The sequence below is a fragment of the Littorina saxatilis genome, linkage group LG2 (genome assembly GCF_037325665.1).
Source record: "Littorina saxatilis isolate snail1 linkage group LG2, US_GU_Lsax_2.0, whole genome shotgun sequence".
Classification (NCBI taxonomy): Eukaryota; Metazoa; Mollusca; class Gastropoda; order Littorinimorpha; family Littorinidae; genus Littorina; species Littorina saxatilis.
This window is the reverse complement of record NC_090246.1, coordinates 6043418-6068856: the sequence shown is the minus strand read 5'-3', so window position 1 is coordinate 6068856 and position 25439 is coordinate 6043418. Positions and strand designations below refer to the sequence as shown.

At 42.4% G+C, this 25439-nt stretch overlaps 2 protein-coding genes across 2 annotated transcripts in view; one reads left to right on the top strand and one right to left on the bottom strand.

The window, feature by feature from the left end:
• The first annotated feature begins 2446 nt into the window (after positions 1-2446).
• On the top strand, positions 2447-8506 carry LOC138958070 (marginal zone B- and B1-cell-specific protein-like). Its single transcript, XM_070329136.1, has 4 exons — positions 2447-2870; positions 3183-3301; positions 5330-5434; positions 7144-8506. The coding sequence occupies exons 1-4, from the start codon at positions 2589-2591 to the stop codon at positions 7325-7327; spliced, it is 690 nt and encodes a 229-aa protein (XP_070185237.1). The 5' UTR covers positions 2447-2588; the 3' UTR covers positions 7328-8506.
• Positions 8507-13539: 5033 nt separating this feature from the next.
• Positions 13540-25439, bottom strand: part of LOC138958079 (synaptopodin 2-like protein) — a 25665-nt gene continuing 13765 nt past the window's right edge. Inside the window, exons 2-4 of the mRNA XM_070329143.1 lie at positions 18867-19018; positions 17163-17314; positions 13540-16003 (exon numbers count right to left, since the gene is read on the bottom strand). Of these exons, the coding sequence (XP_070185244.1) occupies positions 15948-16003; positions 17163-17314; positions 18867-19018 (360 nt within the window). The 3' untranslated portion in view covers positions 13540-15947. The remainder of the gene's footprint in view (positions 16004-17162; positions 17315-18866; positions 19019-25439) is intronic.

Sequence of the window (25439 nt, the reverse complement as noted above, 5' to 3'; positions counted from 1 at the left end):
CGTGTCCTCTAAGCAGTGCACGTTCGACTCGTAACCATTCAAGTGACCCCACTGTGCAGAGGAGAGAGGTGAGGCTTACTGCCCCTTTTTGTGGCTGTGGTTGCCCCCCCCCCCCCCCCCCGTTTTTAGTCCTCTGCACTACTCTAGTTATCAAGAAACTGCCTCCTGTTTGGAGGCATAATATGAGGTCGGAGACTGCGGTCTCTTTCCCATCACTTATTACCATGACATTCCTGCCTTTTCTGAGGCTTGGGGTTCGGCTGGTGACTAATGTCCCTCCCCCCACCCACCTACATATTCTTCTTTATCATATGCTCCTGCGGAGCATGCACTAGCAGCAAAGCATCATATAGCTTATGAATTACAAATGATATTACGGAGGTGCTAGTCGCCAAAACTCTACATATTTCTTTACCACGGCGCCTTCGTGGCTTACATCTTAATCCTTTTTATTTTAAAGAAGTTTTGAGATTTATTGTTCGTGTTCTTCTTGCTCATCTATCTGCTTTTATTGGTGATCCTGAAAGGTTCTACCTTTTAACTCGTTTTGAATAAAAATCATTTTACAAACCCGTTATTCAGGATATAGAATACAGACTTATAATTCTTACTAAGAAACATCTTAACTACTTTTCATTTTAACGAATTCCACGGAGCATCATCATCTCAACCTCACCCCCTGCCCTCCTCTTTTTTATATTTAGTCAAGTTTTGACTAAATATTTTAACATCGAGGGGGAATCGAAACGAGGGTCGTGGTGTATGTGTGTCTGTCTGTGCGTGTGTGTGTGTGTGTATAGCGATTCAGACTAAACTACTGGACCGATCTTTATAAAATTTGACATGAGAGTTCCTGGGTATGAAATCCCCGAACGTTTTTTTCATTTTTTTGATAAATGTCTTTGATGACGTCATATCCGACTTTTCGTGAAAGTTGAGGCGGCACTGTCACGCCCTCATTTTTCAACCAAATTGGTTGAAATTTTGGTCAAGTAATCTTCGACGAAGCCCGGACTTCGGTATTGCATTTCAGCTTGGTGGCTTAAAAATTAATTAATGACTTTGGTCATTAAAAATCTGAAAATTGTAAAAAAAAATAAAAATTTATAAAACGATCCAAATTTACGTTTATCTTATTCTCCATCATTTGCTGATTCCAAAAACATATAAATATGTTATATTCGGATTAAAAACAAGCTCTGAAAATTAAATATATAAAAATTATTATCAAAATTAAAGTGTCCAAATCAATTTAAAAACACTTTCATCTTATTCCTTGTCGGTTCCTGATTCCAAAAACATATAGATATGATATGTTTGGATTAAAAACACGCTCAGAAAGTTAAAACAAAGAGAGGTACAGAAAAGCGTGCTATCCTTCTTAGCGCAACTACTACCCCGCTCTTCTTGTCAATTTCACTGCCTATGCCGTGAGCGGTGGACTACGAGTATACGGTCTTGCTGCGTTGCATTGCGTTCAGTTTCATTCTGTGAGTTCGACAGCTACTTGACTAAATATTGTATTTTCGTCTTACGCGACTTGTTTTCTTTTTTTTTTTATAAAAGCGGACAAACACTCAAGTCCTTAATGGCAAAAAACCGTAGGACTTTTAATATCAATTTTACTACTACTACTTGGGAAGTTAAATTGCTCGTGTTAGGGCGTGAAGTGATTTATTCGTTATGTAGGCCTATTCGTCAGGGGAGTAACATTTTTGTACAGAATGTTAACTCGGAACTCACCTGTCGCGGGGAGTAATTTTCATGTGTAATAGGGGAGTACGTTTTTCGTAAAGGGAGCGAGTCAGTTTCATTTTCGTACAAAATTTTTACTCCGGAGTAAAATTCTCGTGGGAGTAATTTTCTCGTGTTACACCACAGGCGGAAGGTATCGTCCACTGGACTACTACTATCACAGAAAGACGATACCTTCCGCCTGTGATAGTAGTAGTCCAGTGGACGATACCTTCCGCCTGTCGTTACACCGGGGCGGGCGACTGGCATTCGTTACTTGAAACCGCGGCATAAGTTCAGATAGGCCTACATATTGTCACTAAAAATATATAATTTTTTGTGTGGTATAAAATAGAAATAAATTCAGCATTATTCACACCAAACTCCTTTTTTATGTATCGCTATCAATGTAAAATCGCTGTCCCCGAGACGACCCCCTGGGGCATTCTGGCTTGACTTGCCTCAACTTCAGTGAGTGTTTTTACGCCGGATGAAAGCCGGTCACCGGCTGTCGACTCAGTGATGCAGGCTGTTTGTTAGCTATCGATTTTATCTCTGTAAACTTCCAAGACTGTTCTGGGATAATGAGATACCGCTGTGTTCATCCTTTGCTGGTCACACCCACCAATAGCTTTACACCACGTTGCATCAATGATCAAGTCACTCTGTTCCACGTCACTTTCGGTTTAGCGCCAATAGATATTTTCCTGTAGCAAGCGGAGATAACTCTATCTCACTACCGGTTTCCAGCAGACGGTTATTTGAACGCAACTGACAAGCATAATACACTGTTGAATAGGACGTTCGCCGTCTTTGTCTTTTGGACTTGAGAGCGATTCCGTATTACTTCAAAAATGGTTAGACTGTTTTCCTCCAGCAAACACGACGCTTTTGTGCTTGCTTTACTGCTAGGCGCGGTGAACTTTGCAGCGACGTTACAGGAGGGTGGAGACAAGATAGATCCGAGTGAAAAGGACGAATGGGAAGAGGAAGAACCAGAGGTGCCAGACTATAAAGTTCCTGAAGGCATGCAGACGCTCAAGTTCAGTCCAGCAAACCTGACGGATGAAGACCAGCATTCACAGCACATGCCAATGGACCTGAAATGTGATGGGTGCAGAATCGTTGCATACTTGGTAAGTGTTCCTGGGTACATTCGCTAGCCAGGGAGGGGTCGGATGACCCGACTACCATTATTACAGTAACAATGGACTTTTCCTGTTGGAAACTGCGGCTGTACTTTTCATCGTAGGGTAAGCAACATCAGTTGATCAAACTACAAGGGCAATTTTGACAAAACAGCACAAAATCATTTGAAAATGACATCAAAATCTTAGTATTAAAAAAAAAGCAATTACAATGTATTGTAACAACAGAGACAGACATGTGAGATCCACATGTGATCCACATGTGTTGTTCACATTTTGCTAACCTATCTCTGTGCGCAGATGACACAGGAGCTGAACAGAATCCAGAGTCGCTACAAGAAGGGACACAAGCTGAAGGAAAGTGAGCTGATTGATCTCCTTGAGCGTGTGTGCCGAGACAAAGACGAAAAGTTCAATGGGTGAGCAGTGATTTCATTTGATAGACACAACCATGTCAACATAATTGTACTGCATAGCATTAAATGGTGACATTTACTATACATAATGCTGCGTCGGCCAAAACAAATAACGGTTTTGGGTGTGACGAAAAAAATAACAGAGCCGGAGTGCTATGTAAATTAGGAGCAGTTCTTCAACCCATTTAAAAAATATGACACTACCAGCCTGTTCCCGCATATTGAGCCAGAATATTTTGTTTGGGCAAATTGACGTTGCAGTTCCGGAGCAAATGATCATCGTTTCTTAGCGAAATTTGTGTTTGAACGTGTTTTTCCCATATAAACTGGCCGTATAAAATTTCATCTCACACGGCATCACTGCAGAGCGCCTAGAACTGTACCCACGGAATATGCGCGATATAAGACTCATTGATTGATTGATTGATTGATATAATAACAATGCAAAGCTCGAAAATATGGCCAAGAACAAATCTACGGTTCTTCGAAGAAAGAAGAATAACAACATTCTTGTCCAATACGACTTGCATTTTGCCGTGTGCGCTGTAAAATCTCCCAACCTTCAAAGCAGACGAAAAGCAGACATCTTCATTTTCTTCCAAGGGAGAAATCGTTGGTCATAAAGTCTTGCAGCACCCAAACATACTTCTCCACGCTTTCTTTTCTTTTCATATGCAGTTGCTTCGCAAAAATAAAATGTCATTGGTTTTCTCAACTTGTCAAGTCAATCAAAACGACCGTAGAACACAGACCTGGGCGATATTGGATTGGATTGGATAAGATTTACAGTCCAGTGAGGTTACCCTCATTGAAATTCGGGCTGCTTTCTCCCCGGGGAAAGCGAGCTGCCATACATACGGCGCTACCCATATTTTTTTTTTCCTGCATGCGTGTATTCATGTTTCCTGAGACTTAATGCCGTGTGAGATGGAATTTTTTTACTTTATTCCAAGTCCCACGGGTATTTGATGGACATTTTTATCTATGCCTATACAATTTTGCCAGGAAAGACCCTTTTGTCAGTCGTGGGATCTTTAACGTGCACACCCCAATGTAGTGTACACGAAGGGACCTCGGTTTTTCGTCTCATCCGAAAGACTAGCACTTGAACCCACCACCTAGGTTAGGAAAGGGGGGAGAAAATTGCGGCCTGACCCAGGCCTGAACACGCAACCTCTCGCTTCCGAGTGCAAGTGCGTTACCACTCGGCCACCCAGTCCCTGATTGGAATACAAAAGATCTTCGATGACGCAAATACAAATGACTTCATGTAGTCACACCTATCTCGAGAACTAAGCGTCGCACAGAACCAGTGCCCTTCCATTAACAGCCTGATATTTACAGCTAAGTGACAGCTAGTGTATAGTTTGCAACTTTTCCACAAAAAATGTGTGGAAAGTAAACAAGAGGAACTGGAGTTGTGCCGAAGATAAAATTATGACATTATGAACAGGGGCATCAGTATGATAACAATTGGAGGTGTTAATGCCTCAGGTATCACAAATGACAACTTGTGTGCTTTACAATGTGTCTATGCCGTATAATGCATGTAGTAGTATCAAGAAGAGAAGGGCGTGCCTGAACAGTTTTTATTTGTATTCTTACCTGTTTTGTAATGCTGTGTTACCTGTCCTCTATGAGTCATGTAACATGATCATTGTTTACGGGTGTTGCAGTGTTGTTCATAGCCTCACAGGACAATAGGTCATTTAAACCTGGATTGAAATTATATATATCAGTCAAAATGTCCTGATTACATAAACATTGTCCAGTCAGAAGACTTCCTTTATGTCAAAACTATCGGACGGTTGACCAGCCATGAGTCAGAAAAGTGCGTCAGATCAACAAAAAAAGTAAATGTCCGAAGCCTGAGGCCTGAGAACAACACTGGAACATGTTCCTACATTTTACAAGTGTTTAGTAATGAAAAGGTTTTCCTGTGTTGTAGGTTTGTAATCCTGAGCATGTAATACTGCTGCATTCACCAAACATCTTCTTGTTTTACCTGTACCATTTACCTGTACGACGCAGGTACGGCATCAAGGAGATCGAGAAGGTGAGGCGACTGTCAGGGGACGGCCTGGAGACCAAGGATGCGCCAGGTGTCATGCAGGGAGGGGGCAAGTGGCCGTTCAGGTAGCCTGCATTTCTAATTTTGTTGGTTTTTGTTGGTAAATGTGTTAGTATTTCAATCAAAAACGAATAATGCAACAGATATTTTTTCTTCTTCTTCTGCGTTCGTGGGCTGAAACTCCCACGCACACTCGTGTTTTTTGCAAGAGTGGAATTTTATGTGTATGACCGTTTTTTACCCCGCCATTTAGGCAGCCATACGCCGTTTTCGGAGGAAGCATGCTGGGTATTTTCGTGTTTCTATAACCCACCGAACTCTGACATGGATTACAGGATCTTTTTCGTGCGCACTTGGTCTTGTGCTTGCGTGTACACACGGGGGTGTTCGGACACCGAGGAGAGTCTGCACACAAAGTTGAATCTGAGAAATAAATCTCTCGCCGAACGTGGGGACGAACTCACGCTGACAGCGGCCAACTGGATACAAATCCAGCGCGCTACCGACTGAGCTACATCCCCGCCCACAACAGATATGATAACCTGAGGATAACGATAAGGTTTCTTGTCTTGTGAAGTTACCCTCATGGAAATTCGGGCTGCTTTCACACTGGGGAAAGAGGGCTGCCATACAGTAAGGCGCTTTCCAATTTATTTTTTAAAATTTTATCTGCATGGGTGTTTTTGTGTTTCTAAGCCTTGACACTTTCGCTGTGAACTTTAAAACTTTATCGAGTGCATGACACCAAGGAGAGTCTGCACAGAGTTAACTGGAAACTAAATCCCTTGCCAAACATTGGGGTCGAACCCACGCCGATAGGGTGAAACTGACAGTGCCACAACAGACAGAGTTATCTCCAGGCCCAACTCATGTCAACTGCACACTGCTATATGTTGACAATATTTTGTGTTCCTTTTACTCAGTCTTTTCCTGTGTTAGCATTAAAGTTAACGTGACTTGGAAATGGAAGTGAAAGATGCAACAAGTATTATGCTATGAGGATATCAACAATTTATATCAAGAGGAAGCCAACCTATCTTCAAACTATATTTTTCAGGTGTGTTGGGTGTACGCCCATATAACAGAAGTATCTGGGTCTTTTCAAACATTAACAACAAACTGAATTTTGCATAGCACATGTAGAGGAAACTAAAAGTAAACTAAACAGACACCTTCAATGATATGGAACATAAGATAATTGGTGAAAGTTATTTACAAACATGTCCATGCGTACTGACACACATATGTATGTACTCATGCACACATACACATAAACACACACATCAACATACACATCAATATTGCCATTTACCGGTTGAAACGAGAAAATAACCGAACAAAATTGGCTGCCGATATGACCTACCGGTTGATTTTTAGAACTACCAGGGTTTTTTTCGCTGGTAAAACAAATAAAACTAGTATTCTGAGTTGGACTCTTACTGGATTCGAATGACCTGTCTACAGTTTTTGCCTGAACTGTTTGCATACCGGTTTGAAAAAATACTAGCGCCATCACTGCACATACACACAAGCTCATTTATTCTTTCATCCATTCACACACACACACACACACACACACACACACACACACACACACACACACACACACACACATGTCCACACACTAAACACACACACACTAAACACACACACACTAAACACACACACACACTAAACACACCTTCCTTCAGTCAGTCATTCTTTGCTTTACTTCAAATGAGAAGCTTGTATTGTGACTGCACAATGTCCACACGTGAGCTCCTATACCTTGCAGGCTGGTCCAGATGTGCCTGGAGTACGTTGGTGAGCTGGGGGAGGAGGAGATCTACGACCACTTCCTGGCCGGCAAGTCTGTGGAGGACCTCCTCTGTCGCAGCAAGCAGCTGGGCAACATATGTCCGCCCAAGAAGATGAAGAAGAAAGTCACTGAGAAAGCCCAGTCCAAGGATGAGTTGTAAAGGGTCATGGTTCAATAGCCAATGTTGGCAACTAACCTGGTCAGCTTTGTATGGCTTGTGAAAGAGCAAGTACAGGGGAACCCCCATTTTAACACCTTGCTTAAATACACAATGTCTGTGCATAACCTTTGTACACAATGTCTGTGCATAACCTTTGTACACAATGTCTGTGCATAACCTTTGTACATGGATTGTAACCCCATTTTAAGACTCCCTCCTTTATAAGACCTGAATTTCTCATGTTTGGAGTTCTTACAACAGGGGTTCCACTGTAGCCTGACTGTAGCCTGACTGTAGCCTTGCTTTATGGAAAGGATCTGCACGTATCTCTGTCCACATGGTTGAGACACACCGTCACTAGTGACATCATGACACCATGGAAGTCATGGTAAGTTGTTTGACTAAAAGCAAGAGTGTTCCCTCTTTCACAGCCCATACAATGCCGCTAGAGTTATATCCTGTAAGTATGGAAGTCATGGTAACGTGTTTGTCTGACTAAAAGTAAGAGTAGTCCCTCTTTCACAGCCCATACAATGCCGCTAGAGTTATATCCTGTAAGTATGGAAGTCATGGTAACGTGTTTGTCTGACTAAAAGTAAGAGTAGTCCCTCTTTCACAGCCCATACAATGCCGCTAGAGTTATATCCTGTAAGTATGGAAGGGGGAGATTTAAATGAATAACATTTTTGGGTGTACATGTGTATGTATGTGTTTATGAAATATTTATTCTTTACTTTTGTTTAAATGGATGTCTGGAATATATTCAAAGTCTGGATAGAGTGTCATACCTACATGTGGATGTTAAGTGATATGTGTTAATATATGCATGTTCCTTTCCCTTACAAGATTGAAACCAGACTGAAATAGCATGACAACATTACCTGGCAGTCTCTTGAAACCCCCCTTTTATAACCCTAAAACAAAAAGAAAGAAAACAAGTCGCGTAAGGTGAAATTACTACATTTAGTCAAGCTGTGGAACTCATAGAATGAAACTGAACGTAGTCCGCCGCTAGTGCAAAAGGCAGTGAAAGTGACGAGCCTGTTTGGCGCGGTAGCGATTGCGCTGTGCTTCATAGCACGCTTTACTGTACCTCTCTTCGTTTTAACTTTCTGAGCGTGTTTTTAATCCAAACATATCATATCTATATGTTTTTGGAATCAGGAACCGACAAGGAATAAGATGAAATAGTTTTTAAAACGATTTCGGAAATTAAATTTTGATCATAATTGTTATATTTTTAATTTTCAAATATAACATATGTATATGTTTTTGGAATCAGAAAATGACGAAGAATAAGATGAAATTGTTTTTGGATCGTTTAATAAAAAAATAATTTTAATTACAAGTTTCCGATTTTTAATGACCAAACTCACTCATTAGTTTTTAAGCCACCAAGCTGAAATGCAATACCAAACCCCGGCCTTCGTCGAAGATTGCTTTGCCAAAATTTCAATCAATTTAATTGAAAAATGAGGGTGTGACAGTGCCGCCTCAACTTTTACAAAAAGCCGGATATGACGTCATCAAAGGTATTTATCGAAAAAATGAAAAAAACGTCCGGGGATATCATACCCAGGAACTCTCATGTCAAATTTCATAAAGATCGGCCTAGTAGTTTAGTCTGAATCGCTCTACACACAGACACAGACACACACACTCACACACACACACACACACACACACACACACACACATACACCACGACCCTCGTCTCGATTCCCCCCTCTATGTTAAAACATTTAGTCAAAACTTGACTAAATGTAAAAAGAGGAAATTATGGGTCTTGGAGAGGAGCGAGTTTTAAAATGGGGGTACATTTACACAGTTCATGAGCAGACAATCTGAGAATTAGGGTCTTAAAAGGGAGGGAGTCTTAAAATGGGGGGGGGGGGGGGGGGGGTCTTTAAACAGAGGTTCCACTGTATAGGGCAGCCATGTGAAAAGAGAGGCTCCAAATAGTAGACTTGTTTCAGGCAGGTAGCATTGCTTCTGTCCCACTCTTTCTGGAGTATGCCATATTTGAAGTCAGTTTGTGATTGTTCTCTGTCCTGTATAAACCAGCTGGTAGCAATACAGTAAGCTGTTGAAACCCGCTGTCTGTACTTAAAAGCATTTTCAGCTGTTGACATCTTGGGAAAGTTTAGGCAAAAGCAAAAAAATTAATGACAAATCTGTGTGCAGATGATTTCCTGTGAGCATATTTTCCTGGTGATAGTCATGTGTGAAAATTGTTCTGCTGTTTGTTAGTTTGTGTGTGTGAATGCGTGTGTGTGTGTTTATTGACTGGTACGATCACCTGAGTGCCTCATATTGTGACTGTGTGAAATAATAGCTTGACAGTGGTAACAGTTCAAAATGTATCTATTGGACATTGAATTTCCCTTTTTTGGGCCATGTGAGTTCTGAGTCTGACTCGGAGGAAAGTCAGTGTCTCAATCAGTGTGAAATGTCATAGTTTGTACAAAAACACCAATGACATGTATTGTTAACATGTTTCTTGATGTACATTTTTGTCATTCATGTTATACTTGTTTTACAGTGGTAAGAGTTTTAGTGTAAAAAGAGTGCCTTAGTGCATGTGTGTGATTGATTGTCTGGGACAGTCCATGCTCCTGTTTGTGTGTGATTGATTGTCTGGGACAGTCCATGCTCCTGTTTGTGTGTGATTGATTGTCTGGGACAGTCCATGCTCCTGTTTGTGTGTGATTGATTGCATGGGACAGTCCATGCTCCTGTTTGTGTGTGATTGATTGTCTGGGACAGTCCATGCTCCTGTTTGTGTGTGATTGATTGTATGGGACAGTCCATGCTCCTGTTTGTGTGTGATTGATTGCATGGGACAGTCCATGCTCCTGTTTGTGTGTGATTGATTGTCTGGGACAGTCCATGCTCCTGTTTGTGTGTGATTGATTGTCTGGGACAGTCCATGCTCCTGTTTGTGTGTGATTGATTGTCTGGGACAGTCCATGCTCCTGTTTGTGTGTGATTGATTGTCTGGGACAGTCCATGCTCCTGTTTGTGTGTGATTGATTGCATGGGACAGTCCATGCTCCTGTTTGTGTGTGATTGATTGCATGGGACAGTCCATGCTCCTGTTTGTGTGTGATTGATTGTCTGGGACAGTCCATGCTCCTGTTTGTGTGCGGGTGTGTGTGTGTCTGTGTGTCTGTGTGTGTGTGCAAGCATGTGTGTGTGGATGCTCAAAGACCACGAAGGGAAGCAAACACCTGTCAGTCTTTGCTGTCCATGACACAGTTGCTCCCCTTGATAGCAACCGTATTCATGCTAAGTCAGATTCTCCGCCTCCAGCAGGCATGTAATACCAATCCGTGAAAATGAAACAAGAAAAAGTAGCATACTCTTTCTCTTGCGATTTTACAAGTTTTACTATTATGAGTGAAATACAGGATGACTAAATAACAATTTATCTAGCAACATAGTACGTGTACTGTATATCTGGTTCTGATTATATTTTCAGGGAACCTAGCTCTTGTGTTTTTTTCAGACATTATATTATTAGATATAATATTCCACAAGGAAATGTCAAACTGGTTTAAAAAATGTAGTTTCTATTTATTTACTTTTTACTGGCAAGGTTTTTTTTTCTCTCTCAAAATGTAAATGTTGGATTCTCTTTGCTATGGATATGTCTGTTGTTCCATCTATGTGTAAGTGTGTGCGCGTGTGTGTTTCTAGTCATTTGTTTCTTTTAAGGCATAAAGAGAGCAATTAAAGCAGGACACATTTTGATTGCGCTGTAGATATATTACAGACTTTGGCACGTATTAATGACCCCAAACATGTAATTTGGCTTGTCCACGTACAGCATGTAGTGAAGTGGAGACGGACTAGTATTTTAAGTGCCATTTGGAGATTGAAACATTACTTTTCTGTCCACTTCATCCTTTGTTCAGTGACATTCAGAGATCAAAACATTACTTTCTCATCATGTTCAAAGCGTGTTCCGTGAACCTCAGAGATGACTTTAACTCTGTTTGATCAAGATACTCAAATATCAAAATTGTACTGTTGCATCAACTTCACATATTGTTCAGTGATATTCAGAGATCAAAACATTACTTTTGCCTTTCACTTTTTTCTCCCTTCTTCTTGAGAGCTTTTTTTGAGTGAGTGCTTTAAAGTTTGAATGTTAGGGGTTTTGTTGACGTGAGGGGTTGATGGTTATTTGATTGTTGGTGTTAGCTTGGGTTGTATTGTTATGGGTTGCATCTCTTTCATTGTCAGCGTTACAATCTTTACTCTCAATTGTGTGTGTTTTCTCAAGTATTAGGAGTTTTGTAATATATTTTGTAATTTTAAGTATTACTTTTCCTGTAAATGATGTTTATTTTTCCTATAATTTTGAGGCATAATGACAGGTTAAAGGTTAATGGGTTATTCAACGTTTCAGTGTTTGTTTGATGAATGTTTGCTATTTCATTTTCTTTGATCAGTTTAAGACCGTCTTTATGTTACCTTCAATGTAGACCATACACACTGTTATGTTCCTCACTTGTTGCTGTATTTACTGTGGTGCAGGAAGGCAGTTGATATTTTCATTTTCATTACTTTATTGTCCCATCGCTGGGAAATTCGGGTCGCTTCCTCCCAGTGGAAAGCTAGCAGCAACGGAGTCGCGCTACCCAGGTGTCTGCGTGTTTAGGTGTATTCAGCCACCTGCACTTATGGCAGAATGACCAAGGTCTTTTACGTGCCATTGTGATGACACGGGGGTGGGACATGGCTTCCGTCTCTGGGTCTGCACATAAAGTTGACCCGTCCCGGCCCGAATTCGAACCTGCGACCTTTCGATCACAAGTCCAGTGCTCTACCATCTGAGCTACCGTATTGACATAACAACTTTAAAACGGTGTCATCTTCTATAATACAACTTAGTACAGGTACAGAATCTTATGCTCCGGAGCTTTTATTTTAATGTAATTGCTGACGAGGTTACCAGAAATCACATTATTTGGTGACCAACAGAATACTGTGTTCTCAGTATATATGACATGAACACTTAAACAAATCGCGTCAAGCGAAATCAATGCATTTAGTTAAACAATGAAGGGAATCCCACTCTTTTGGTCGACATAGACCCCATCAGCATGAGTGTCTGGGGATATCAACAAAGAATTTGTATGTACAGTTTTGGGGTATTTTTAAGTCTGTCCAGTAGTTAGGGAATCGCTCTATGATCTACACACACACACACACACACACACACGACACGGGTGCACACAAACACATATATGCCACCTCCCTTGTCTCGATTCCCAGTCTATCTAAAAACATATTTTAGTCAAAACATCCAATGTAAAAATGCTGTAAAAAAAGGCAAAAATGGACGTTCATTCATCTGATAATAACAATTTTATTGCTTTGGTTATTTTGGTTTCACATTGCCTCAATCGGCATTCCTTGTCTAAATTCTTCCTCACTATAGTCATGGTTATTTTGCTAAGGTGCTTGCCAGTGTTTCAGTATGGTTCTTAGTGTAACTTCTCATTACGCATGTTGTTGTTGGCAGTTAAGACATGTTGGAGTTTTTAAGCAAATAAAATTGAGAGTTACATACTTTCCTGTTTTATTTTCATCATCATCATCAAGAAAACAAGAACGGTCTGTTATTGGAATGTTTAGTTTAGGACATCATCATCATCATCATCGTCTACCCCCCGCGGGTTAGGGGGAGTCCCATATTGGTTGGGACGAGAAAGAATTTACCCGATGCTCCCCAGCATGTCGTAAGAGGCGACTAACGGATTCTGTTTCTCCTTTTACCCTTGTTAAGTGTTTCTTGTAAAGAATATAGTCAATGTTTGTAAAGATTTTAGTCAAGCAGTATGTAAGAAATGTTAAGTCCTTTGTACTGGAAACTTGCATTCTCCCAGTAAGGTAATATATTGTACTGTCGTTGCAAGCCCCTGGAGCAAATTTTTGATTAGTGCTTTTGTGAACAAGAAACAATTGACAAGTGGCTCTATCCCATCACCCCCCTTCCCTCCGTCGCGATATAACCTTGAACGGTTGAAAACGACGTTAAACACCAAATAAAGAAAGAATCATCGTCTATCTATCTCTCTCTCTCTCTCTCTTACGTGCACGCCCGCAGGCGCACACACACACACTGTGCACACATCGTCATCATCACTAGATACACAGACAGAGTGTGTACTATAGTCAGTGAGAACACACAAGACCCGAAAGAAGGCTCGTTCAATCTTTATTGAAAGTGTCAAGGAGATATTACACAAACAATAAACGGATTAATACATGTGGTAACATTCCGAAACTTTCGGACACATTATAATTGCACTTGTTTTTTTGTTTAAAACAAATTAGTTTGGTTTCATGGACAGATTGTTGTGCACTGCAGTGAAGGCGAGAAATCAGAGTGGAAATTCACACAGGTCAAATACACTGCATGCTACAATAAATATTTTCAACAGGAAAGCAAACAATATAATCCCCATTGAACAACCGAAGCAAATGCTGGTGGTTTATTGTTTAAACAAGAGGTGAACGCAAGAGAATACCTTGTGAAAACACACACGTACACAGGCAAAGCGAACATATAAAATACCAACCCTTAAAACTCGCATTTCTCATCCAAACTTCAGAAACAATAAAGTATCAACAAATTAAGGAATATCAACAGCAGATAAGAGTATATATTGCACAAATCACAGAATAGATACACCCCAAAACACAGGATACTTCCAAAAGAGAAAAGAGAAACACATGTAAATTAAAGAACAATTAGAAAAATAGTCGAGATTTACAATGAGAATCTAGTTCAAACACATATGTTTAGATCAAACAACCTGGGAATAATGCATACATGTACACCCTGATCACCTTTCCACTTGGGGAAAATTAAATGATTTCAATGTAGAAAACGCCGAACAATAAGTTCTTGACTCTGTTTCTTAGGGGGTTGGGCCTAGGATGACCTTAAGGTAAAACTAATTAAGGATTAAAATAATCAAAACTGTCACCTTATGCAAATTCCTTTCCTTGCATGTCTATATCTCCTATGGATACAATCCCGTATTTGAGAAAGGCTAATGGAGCTAGTAAAATTGAATGTCTATTCTGGCCATGTGCGTGGTGTGTGTATGTGTGTGTGTGTGTATGTATGCGTGGAAGTACACACATGAAAACTGTAAACAAAAATTAATGTAAATGCTTACAAAATTGGATTCTCTTGAAATGTCTAGACAATGTTAAGTTTGTAAGAGCCTGCTAACTTTGATATTATAGAGCATACTTTTATTATGTTTCAAAGGGTTCCGTCTACGCAGAATCTTTCTTCTCAACAGAGGAATGTAATGAGCAATGATATACAGACTGTTGACACGACTAGAACAATCAGACATTGACATTTGGTTTTCTTATTCTTTTAGTTTTCGTTTACTTCAATTCACTTTACTCTAGTTTAACCTTATACCTTTCAGTTTTGGATCTCAGACTGAACAAGAAAAAGAAAGAAGAACCTTGGAATACCTTGGCTGACATCTTTTGGACAGTTCAAAACAACCTGATATATTGTGTCTGCTTTTAGACTAGCAATGTTGGAAAGTTGAAAACAACCTAATATTGTGTCTGCTTTTAGACTAGCAATGTTGGAAAGTTCAAAACAACCTAATATTGTGTCTGCTTTTAGACTAGCAATGTTGGAAAGTTCAAAACAACCTAATATTGTGTCTGCTTTTAGACTAGCAATGTTGGAAAAAAACCAATGTATCAAAATGAAAGGAACAGGGTAACAATCAGTTGGCGTCTTCAAAATTAATGGAAAATGTCTGTCGGATACAGCAGCAGTGTCTTCTCATTTCCGTAGTTTGTATGCGAGAAAAAGTACATCTTCATTTGGAGTCGGTTGTTACGCAAAATATACATTTCCCCAGTGTGTAGCACCTTGTAATACAGTCACACCCTTCATTTAAGACCCCCACTTTAAGACCCCCACTTTAAGACTCCCTCCCTTTTAGGACCCTGCTTTTTTTGTGCTAGATTTTTTGTTCAACCTCTATAAGTTTACCTCCGTTTTTAAGACCTGCTTTTGTCAGATTTTGGAGGGAGGTTCCACAGCACACCTGAGAGCTGCCCAAGCTGTTACTGGGGTTAGAGCATAGTCTCACTAGGACACATACCCACATTCTACATACTCCATCCTTTTTTTCTGCAGATAATTTTTGCTCAATTACTTTTACAGATTGGCAGAGGTGGTAATTACAAAATCACTTCAGCAAAAAAGGTAACTGCACATAAAGTGTTTTAGAGTTGTTGGCATGTGATTAAAAAAATGACATTTTCTTGTGTAAAAGCCTTAGCAGATCTGTGATGAGACTCATGATTTTTTTTTTTACACAACTGAAAGCCTCCTTTTTAGACCTTGCTTTATAAAAGTGTTGTTGATCATCGTAACGTTACATCCATTCAAGCTAAGACGTACTCCCTCCTCTCAAACACTCGGTTTTCTGTATCTTTGTTGTTTGATAATTAAAGGTGTAATTGTTGTTATAGGTCTTACAAAAGGGGTTTGCCGTATCTTGAGCTAAATGAGTCTGCCGCAATGATAGGTAGTTGGAATTGGCTCGTAGTTCCTGGCTCACCGGAAGGCCGTTGCGTTGCTTACACTTAAGCCGGAGTTGTTGCCTTCCAAGGCTGAAACAAAAGGATCATAAAATTATTAAAATGCCTCTGTGTGTCAGTCTGTCCTGGGTCTGTCTGTCTGTCAAACTTTTGATTGTGTATAACTCTGGACAGTGTTAAATTGGACGATTTTCCTGAAATTCGGTATGACATTATTTTTATGTCATCCCTGTTGCATATCTGTTGGCTAAGTGTCTAGCCAATCGCTATGTACAAACACCGGTTAAGCAAACAGTCACAACTTAATTGACAGGAGTAGTAAGGAGATCTGGTCACGGGAACTAGCCCTTAACTTCACATAGGATATCGAAAGAATCCTAGAACTTCATGGTCCCTATGTACAACCAACATTAAGACAACTGCTCCACAAATAACGATACTGGTAGCATTGAGTTAAACACGATGATGTTTGTCCTTCCTGTGAAAACACAGAAATAAAGATACTGGTAGCATTGAGTTAAACAGGGTGATGTTTGTCAAAGGCGCACTCCTTCCTGTGAAAACACAGAAATAAAGATACTGGTAGCATTGAGTTAAACACGGTGATGTTTGTCAAAGGCGCACTCCTTCCTGTGAAAACACAGAAATAAAGATACTGGTAGCATTGAGTTAAACACGGTGATGTTTGTCAAAGGGGCACTCCTTCCTGTGAAAACACAGAAATAAAGATACTGGTAGCATTGAGTTAAACACGGTGATGTTTGTCAAAGGCGCTCTCCTTACCGTGAAAACACAGAAATAAAGATACTGGTAGCATTGAGTTAAACACGGTGATGTTTGTCAAAGGGGCACTCCTTACCGTGAAAACACAGAAATAAAGATACTGGTAGCATTGAGTTAAACAGGGTGATGTTTGTCAAAGGCGCTCTCCTTACCGTGAAAACACAGAAATAAAGATACTGGTAGCATTGAGTTAAACACGGTGATGTTTGTCAAAGGGGCACTCCTTCCTGTGAAAACAATTCTGCTCACTATCTCACTACTGCCCAGGCTTAAACTTGGAATAAGGCCAACCCTCCACTTGAACGCATACACAAAATCAACATTGTGGGTGCTTTCTGCACACAATGCGGGAATTTGTTGATGAATTTAGCTATTGCAGATTGACATCTGGCAGGCGTGTGTAAACCCATCGCAAAAGAAACATAGTGCTACACTAACTCTGACTTACAGCCTATCTCTTCAACGAGGGTCTCCGTGATGATGCGAAAGGAGCGGGACTGCACGGTGGGGTTGCGGTTGCCAAGGTACTGCGTGTGTTCCTCCACCACCTCGGAACGGCCCTTCGGTGTGGGGTCTTCCTGCGGCACTTGTACTGCGTTCCTGAAGAGAACGAAAGAAAGAACGACTTTGACTAAATGTAAAAAGTGCTATATATTGAAACTGAGCCAACACAAAAAAAACTGAAACTGAAACAGGAAGACTGCAAACATTCCCAAATTAAGAATAACAGATAAAGACAGGTAATTTAAGTTGGTTGATTTTTTTATTTTTTTAACTATTCACGAAAGGAAACATTCATAAAATTGAAGGTACATGCTTCTCCTGACAATAGTAATAAGAGACTCTGACACAAGGGAAGCAACTTTGGTTTGCAGATCAATGACATTGTGACAGAGAGCAGTAGCCTCCCATGTGCAGGGATAGCCCACTGAGATCAGTGCGACAAGACAGGAGAAAATGCCTTTTCCGTGATCGTGAACATGTATGACACGTTCGAAATTTTACATAAAGCAGGGTTTTCTCTCCGTCAAAGCTGTGATCTGACACTTTCCCCAGTTCCCCACGGCTTCAATCGGATATATCACAGACTCTCACAAGAACACGACCGACGAACAGAGCAGCCAGCAGACTGACTCAGTATCAGACCACAGGCGGAAGGTATCGTTCACTGGACCACTACTTTCATAGAAAGACTACTTTCCATGAAAGTACTAGTATTGGTCCAGTGAACGATACCTTCTGCCTGTGATCAGACCCAAGATATTCTGGGGCTGGGCCGCTATTGCGCGGGTCCGCTATTGCACGGGTCTAACCCTAACCCTAACCCTAACCAAACACTGTCTAACCCAACCCTAATCCCCGCAATAGCAGACTCGCGCAATAGCGGACCCGCGCAACGGGCCGACCCCGATATTCTACTGCTACGATACGAGTGGAGCAGAGTAGAATATCTCTGGTAATGTTATTTAGCCATGTAAATTCCTAGCTCAGAATCCATATTTGTAAGCATAAAAAGTCATTTTAGATACCTTTGGATTAACGGAATGAACGGGGCAGATGCCTTTCATGGCATTGGGTATTAGAACGAAAACTCGGCGCGCCGCCATTTTCGAAGGCAGAAGGGAGGCAACTTTGTCAAAACTACGTATGCCTTTCTTTTCACGTCATTTTCGATCAAAATGACCAAACATCTTAATCAGAAAGTTAAGATTAAACAGCCAGCCAGCCAGTCAGTCCAACAGCCAGCCAGCCAGACCACGAACTTACAAGAAGATACAGGTCCGTGAGCCAGACAGCAACATCTCAGATTAGAATCAAACCGTTTATGATCAAAAGCGTAACTCGTTGCTATAGCTAGCCAGCCAGTAGCCTAAAGGTTAGTTTCCTTAATTAAGAATCGAACCTTTTGATCAGAAATTGTAGGTCGTTGCCAGTCACCAACCAGCTAGCCAAACAGTATTTAAGTGCAGTGTAAACGTGACATTCAAACCTTTGACTGAAGTAGAAAGTGGAGATCCAGCAAAACAGTAAAACAATACCAACGATTAAAAAAGTCCAACCTTCTGATGAGAAAGTGTATACCTGTGCCAACCACCCAGCCAGCCAGCCAACACAGGAAAACAGAACCTATAACTGATTAAACAAATCGCACCTCTTGATGAGAAAGTGGAGCTCGTTGCCCGCCCTGAGGATCTCTGCCTTGGCGGCGTCATGGTTGAGGTGTGTGGCCGGCACCTGGCCGATACGCATCACTGCATCCCCTGGCCGCAGTCCGAACCTCTGGCCCAGGCTGCGCTGGTTCACCTGCACACACAGACACACACACACACACACACACACACACACATATGCTTTTTAATGAATTCATCACAATTACAACTGTCGACAGAAAGAACCTCCCAGGCCTGATTGAAGAAATGCTTTCACACAAACATTCCAACTCTGCGCAGATAAAAACAAAGGGCTGACTGAAAAAAACATTTCACACAAACATGCCAACCTTACGCAGAAAGAACCCATGGGGTGATGTGCACGAGAAAAGTATGAACCGAGTGGGAGCTAGCCACAGGGATGGTGTGCACGAGACTTGAAGGTATGAACCGAGTGGGAGCTAGCCACAGGGATGGTGTGCACGACTGAGAAAGGTATGAAGCGAGTGGGAGCTAGCCAACACTGAGGGATGGAAATACTGACTTGAGGTTTGTTTGTGATTTCAACCAATCCCCGCCCGCGGCTGATTCCCGGCTGGTAACTTTCTCGTGCATACCAGCCTTGGGTCCAGTAGTATGTGACCAAGCGGCGGGCTGGCCTTGGGTCCATTAGTATGTGACCAAGCGGCGGGCTGGCCTTGGGTCCAGTAGTATGTGACCAAGCGGCGGGCTGGCCTTGGGTCCAGTAGTATGTGACCAAGCGGCGGGCTGGCCTTGGGTCCAGTAGTATGTGACCAAGCGGCGGGCTGGCCTTGGGTCCAGTAGTATGTGACCAAGCGGCGGGCTGGCCTTGGGTCCAGTAGTATGTGACCAAGCGGCGGGCTGGCCTTGGGTCCATTAGTACGTGACCAAGCGGCGGGCTAGCCTTGGGTCCAGTAGTATGTGACCAAGCGGCGGGCTGGCCTTGGGTCCAGTAGTATGTGACCAAGCGGCGGGCTGGCCTTGGGTCCAGTAGTATGTGACCAAGCGGCGGGCTAGCCTTGGGTCCAGTAGTATGTGACCAAGCGGCGGGCTGGCCTTGGGTCCAGTAGTATGTGACCAAGCGGCGGGCTGGCCTTGGGTCCAGTAGTATGTGACCAAGCGGCGGGCTAGCCTTGGGTCCAGTAGTATGTGACCAAGCGGCGGGCTGGCCTTGGGTCCAGTAGTATGTGACCAAGCGGCGGGCTGGCCTTGGGTCCAGTAGTATGTGACCAAGCGGCGGGCTAGCCTTGGGTCCAGTAGTATGTGACCAAGCGGCGGGCTGGCCTTGGGTCCAGTAGTATGTGACCAAGCGGCGGGCTAGCCTTGGGTCCAGTAGTATGTGACCAAGCGGCGGGCTGGCCTTGGGTCCAGTAGTATGTGACCAAGCGGCGGGCTGGCCTTGGGTCCAGTAGTATGTGACCAAGCGGCGGGCTAGCCTTGGGTCCAGTAGTATGTGACCAAGCGGCGGGCTGGCCTTGGGTCCAGTAGTATGTGACCAAGCGGCGGGCTGGCCTTGGGTCCAGTAGTATGTGACCAAGCGGCGGGCTAGCCTTGGGTCCAGTAGTATGTGACCAAGCGGCGGGCTGGCCTTGGGTCCAGTAGTATGTGACCAAGCGGCGGGCTGGCCTTATCCCATAAAAGCCCGACCAGATCTGCGGTATCGAGCCAAATCGTGTACAGCCTGTCGATACTTTATGCGCGGAGTGTGATTTGTGTGTGCTGAATGAATGACGTCAATGATAGCTTTATCAATCTTTGAAATCAATTCAACACGAATTCTCTCTGCCTATACACAAATCAGCCAGGCTCTCGCTTTCGGGAAGGTTTCCAAGTGGACATTAGGAAACAGATATATGCTGATTTCAAGATTGTTTGAAATGGAAAGAAGGTACCTTTAATGCAGAAATGGCGAACAAGAAAGACAAAAGAAGGAAAGAAATATGGAAAGAAGGAAAGAAATATGGAAAGAAGGAAAGAAATATGGAAAGAAAGAAATATGGAAAGATTAAAAGAAAGAAAGAAAGAAATATGGGATGAAAGAAAGAAATAAAAATAAAAAAAGAAAGTAAGAAAGAAAGAACGACAAATAATAGCTTTGGCCCACTGTTTTTCATCCAACAGAAGCTGAGGAAGTAAGATAATTGGCCACCGAACAAAACTCCTCCTTCAAACGTCGTGATGGCCGGGTCGAACCATGCTTTACCTACAATGGTGGACCATATTTCGTCTTCCCCAGTCTCTTTCAACCTCAAAGATGTTCATCGACCGTACAATTCTTCTGAACTGTTTACATGCAGGCCTTGGTTTACTGCCAGGATGCCTTGCAAAGTTGTTTATACAGCACGTCTCTGATTTCTTGGCCGGTTTGTGGATCATTAAACCAATTTGTGTTCAAGTTTTGCGTGTGTGTGCCGGTGTGTGTCAGCACGGTGTGTGTGCGGCGTGCGTGCGTGAGTGTGTGTGTGAGAGACATTTACCTTTACTCCGAAGTATCATGCGTGCACACGCCGGTAACTTGGTACACAAAGAGACTCGAGATAGTGACAGAGAGAGAGAGAGAGAGACTGAGAGAGAGAGAAAGACGAGAGAGAGAGACTGAGAGAGAGAGACGAGAGAGAGAGACAGACAGACAGACATGCAGACATACAGATACACATATTTAATCAAAACCAACGCTAATAACTCACTGACAACATAATCATAACCACGCCCAAGTCAGTCGATCAACGAGTCATGTTTCAATCAAGCAACGGCAAAACCTTTTTAAGTAGTGCACTGGCACACAAACGCACGCCTTTCCTCACAAACACAGCACACTTCCGCACGTGCACACTGTCTGTGCCAGGCTCAGGATGTAAGCAAGGTTCACCAGGTCATCACTATCGTGCATGCTGCTTGCATTGTAAACACCTAGGGTGAACTGTGACCTACCTATGCCGTGAACCTGTTGTCAATGACTGTGAGGCAGTGTAGTTTCTTGTGTTGTCACTCACTTCTGTCCATTACCCGTTTGCTGTTTGCCTGACACATGGTTTTTCCAATATATCTCGCCAGCTTAACACAGTATGTGATTGAGAAACAAATATGTTCCCCCAAAATATACCTAATTCAATTTCAGTTTATTTGATCTCTCAGTGAGCTGGCGTTATTTAGGTTTTCATGATTTCCTATTAAAATAACATCTGTTCCCTTTATCGGGCCTCAGAGCCAGTTTTGTGAATAAGTATGCAGGTCAAACTCCGCGTGCCAAATCTGTCACCCCTGCAGACCTTCCCGTGACAATAGATTGGCTTACCATCTCAACTCTATTTTCTGTGCTGTGTATTTCCGAGGCTCATCCATGGGGGCTGGGCCGCTATTGCGCGGGTCCGCTATTGCGCGGGGCCGCTATTGCGCGAATCTAACCCTAACCCTAACCCTAACCCTAACCCTAACCCTAAAGATTCGCGCAATAGCGGCCCCGCGCAATAGCGGGCCGACCCCCATCCATGCACGTGTTTTTAAATGCACAGCCTTCCCATGTCAACTATCGGGTTCACTCTCTCACATTTGACCAGGCATGTACAAACACCAGGAATCAACAATCTCGCTCTCTTTGTGCAGAGTCAGACTTTGTTGATGAAAAGTCACAAGTGTACGTTGATCTGCAAAAGAATGTATTTTAAAAAGCCAGCCCCAGGAGGCAGTCAGGAGGTTGACTGAGTACTCATTTGGTATGTGTCAGCCCAAGTCAGTCGAGAGATGGTTGGTTCTATGTAGGCCTGGGCAGATAGTACAAGAAACTAAGTCCATCTCACGATGAACACGAGCCGAAATCATATGCACTCGACTTATGAAATAGAAAGAAATCAAATACAACGAAGAGAAGAAAAAGTTTGAAAGTAGGCCCTACCATTGAACTTCCATGTCGGCGTGTGGCTGAGCTTAAAATAGGAATGTTGTTGCAATCTGTTTTTGTTGAAAATTGTTGTAGTTGTTATGTATTATTTTAAGAGCAAAGGAATGATGGTAAAGAAAAAAAAAGAAAAATCAGGAATAAATGTGAAAATAATGTTATTTCGAAATGTCTCTTACAACAAAGTCATAAAGGACAAACAGTATTGTGGAAAAAAATGTACGCATTAAATGTACAAGAAAAAATTTCTACACAAATAATGTAGCACCCGATGCGCAGGTATTCATCGTCTGCTGTTCGAGTCAAAAGTTGAAAGCAAAGTAATTCCTGTTAGCCTGCCACTTATTTATAAAAAGAAACGTTTGATACTTTTACCAAACAGTTAGTATAATACACGCTCTACCTGTATTCGTCTTTAAATTCTGCAAGACTGAAGCGAAAGAGGTCTGTCTCAGTTTTGTGGTCAGTTTGTTGTGTAAATGTATTTACACACGCACAACGAACAACACATGCACAGGCCCGGGGGAAGCTCTCCTTTCTTATGTCCGACCATAGACGTATACATGTAGTTTACATGTTTATTAGTCATCTATGTGATTGATTACGTGTATGATATGACGGAGAGTCGCATCGGTTTGATGCCGTGAACCCAACCGTGGCTGTGGCTGTCGTTTGAAGTAGCCTACTTCTTTATAAAGATTCATTTACATTCTATATACTTCTGACCAAGGCATGTTTGGTACCTACTGAATCCTTGTTGCGTGTAGTTTTACGTGGCACGTTGCCCAAAGTTGTATTCTTGAGGAGCATAAAATAAAACGTGTTAAAAGGTTATCTCAAAACTCTGCAGTGACTGCTCTCGCAGCAGGTCAGCTAATTGTAGCACGCAGCCTCCACAGACAGCTCCCGAGCCGAGACCATATGACTCGCCGCTCCTAACTAGTTTTTGTAAGGACTGTGCCCGCTTTAAAGCTGAGGTCTCCCTATGACTCTCCGGGGCTGGGTCAGTGTTTAAAAAGATGGGATGGGCTGAGAATCATTTACAGAATTCTGTACAGCGAACGCGGCGGCCTGAAATCCCAAATGTACTGCGTGTATGACCTTGACAGCTTCATTCAGCGCTTGATTTTTGCTGTAGTAACTTCCGGTTTGCTCTCAGTCTCAGGGCTGAGCATACTTTTATTTTTTCAAGAGAGATCGAGGGGAAAAAATAAACGACTCGGCGGAGATTCGAACTCAGGACCTCGTGATTTCCAAACTCACCTGTTAGGTGACATACTCACGCCAACACTGCAAATGAGTCTTTTCCTATTATCAGTCCAAGTTGAAAGATCACCATCGACAATGATTCAGTCCACGCCGCGCAGTCAGGTTTTGTCTTCTTTCCCTGTTTCTTCTTTCTCTCTTTCTGTTTTTGTTGTTGTTGGTGTATCTCCCTCTTCACTATTGCCGGTATTCTGTTATCATAACAAAGGTTTTTTTGATGCGTGCATTTGTGTTTTGTTAAAATGTGTGGAGTGAGTTGCTGCCATACGCTACATGATTCTGCCTCCACCTCCCCCGCACCTGTACCTATCTCATGTCTGAGCACCAGAGCACCTGGCGTCAACCCCGCCCTCTTTCTAGGAGATATAGCAATGCCCCCACTCCACCCCACCCACCCCCTTCTACCCTTATCTCTCAATCCGCAACCTACAAAGGAAACACGATTATACTTTTTGACTGGCAGTTAATTTAGCGTTTTTTATTATTTATTTGGTGTTTAACGTCGTTTTCAACCACGAAGGTTATATCGCGACGAGGGAAAGGGGGGAGATGGGATAGGGGAAAGGGGGGAGATGGGATAGAGCCACTTGTTAAGTGTTTCTTGTTCACAAAAGCACTAATCAAAAAATTGCTCCAGGGGCTTGCAACGTAGTACAATATATGACCTTACTGGGAGAATGCAAGTTTCCAATACAAAGGACTAAACATTTCTTACATACTGCTTGACTAAAATCTTTACAAACATTGACTATATTCTATACAAGAACCACTCAACAAGGGTAAAAGGAGAAACAGAATCCGTTAGTCGCCTCTTACGACATGCGGGGGGCAGAGAAATAAGGATGTGGAAAAGAAGACTTTTGGTAAGTGAAATAAAGGTGATGGATCCAGTCAGGTAGAAATAAGACAACAAGAAAAGAATTGGAAAACTGCAGGGAATAGTAGGGAGAGTTTTCTTGGAAGGAAATACAGGTGAAAGGACTGGTAAGGCAGAAATAAGACAAAAGAAGAGAAGTAAAGGGGTGGGGTAGCTCTGTGGAAACACTCCCGCCGCGTGAAGGCGACCCCATGGGAGCAAATTTAGCTTACTGAAAACAACCATCTGCGTGGAGCATCTCCGCCTCCCATGATGCATCACGTTCACCTTCACTCACGCACCCACACAACCACAGAACTTTGAAACGAACCTGGCACCAGAGAGATAAATAGGAAAAACGGATTCCCCCGATTTGGCGAAAACGGTAGTGTGGGAAAAGTGACATGAAAACCACGCTGTAGTTGTTGTTGCTGCTGTAGAGTGCTTGTTTGAACCGGTTCTGGATGCTAACTGGTACAGGCGCTTCAAATGTTTGACATTTTACGAACCCCACGACTGAGAGAAGTCGATTAAAAT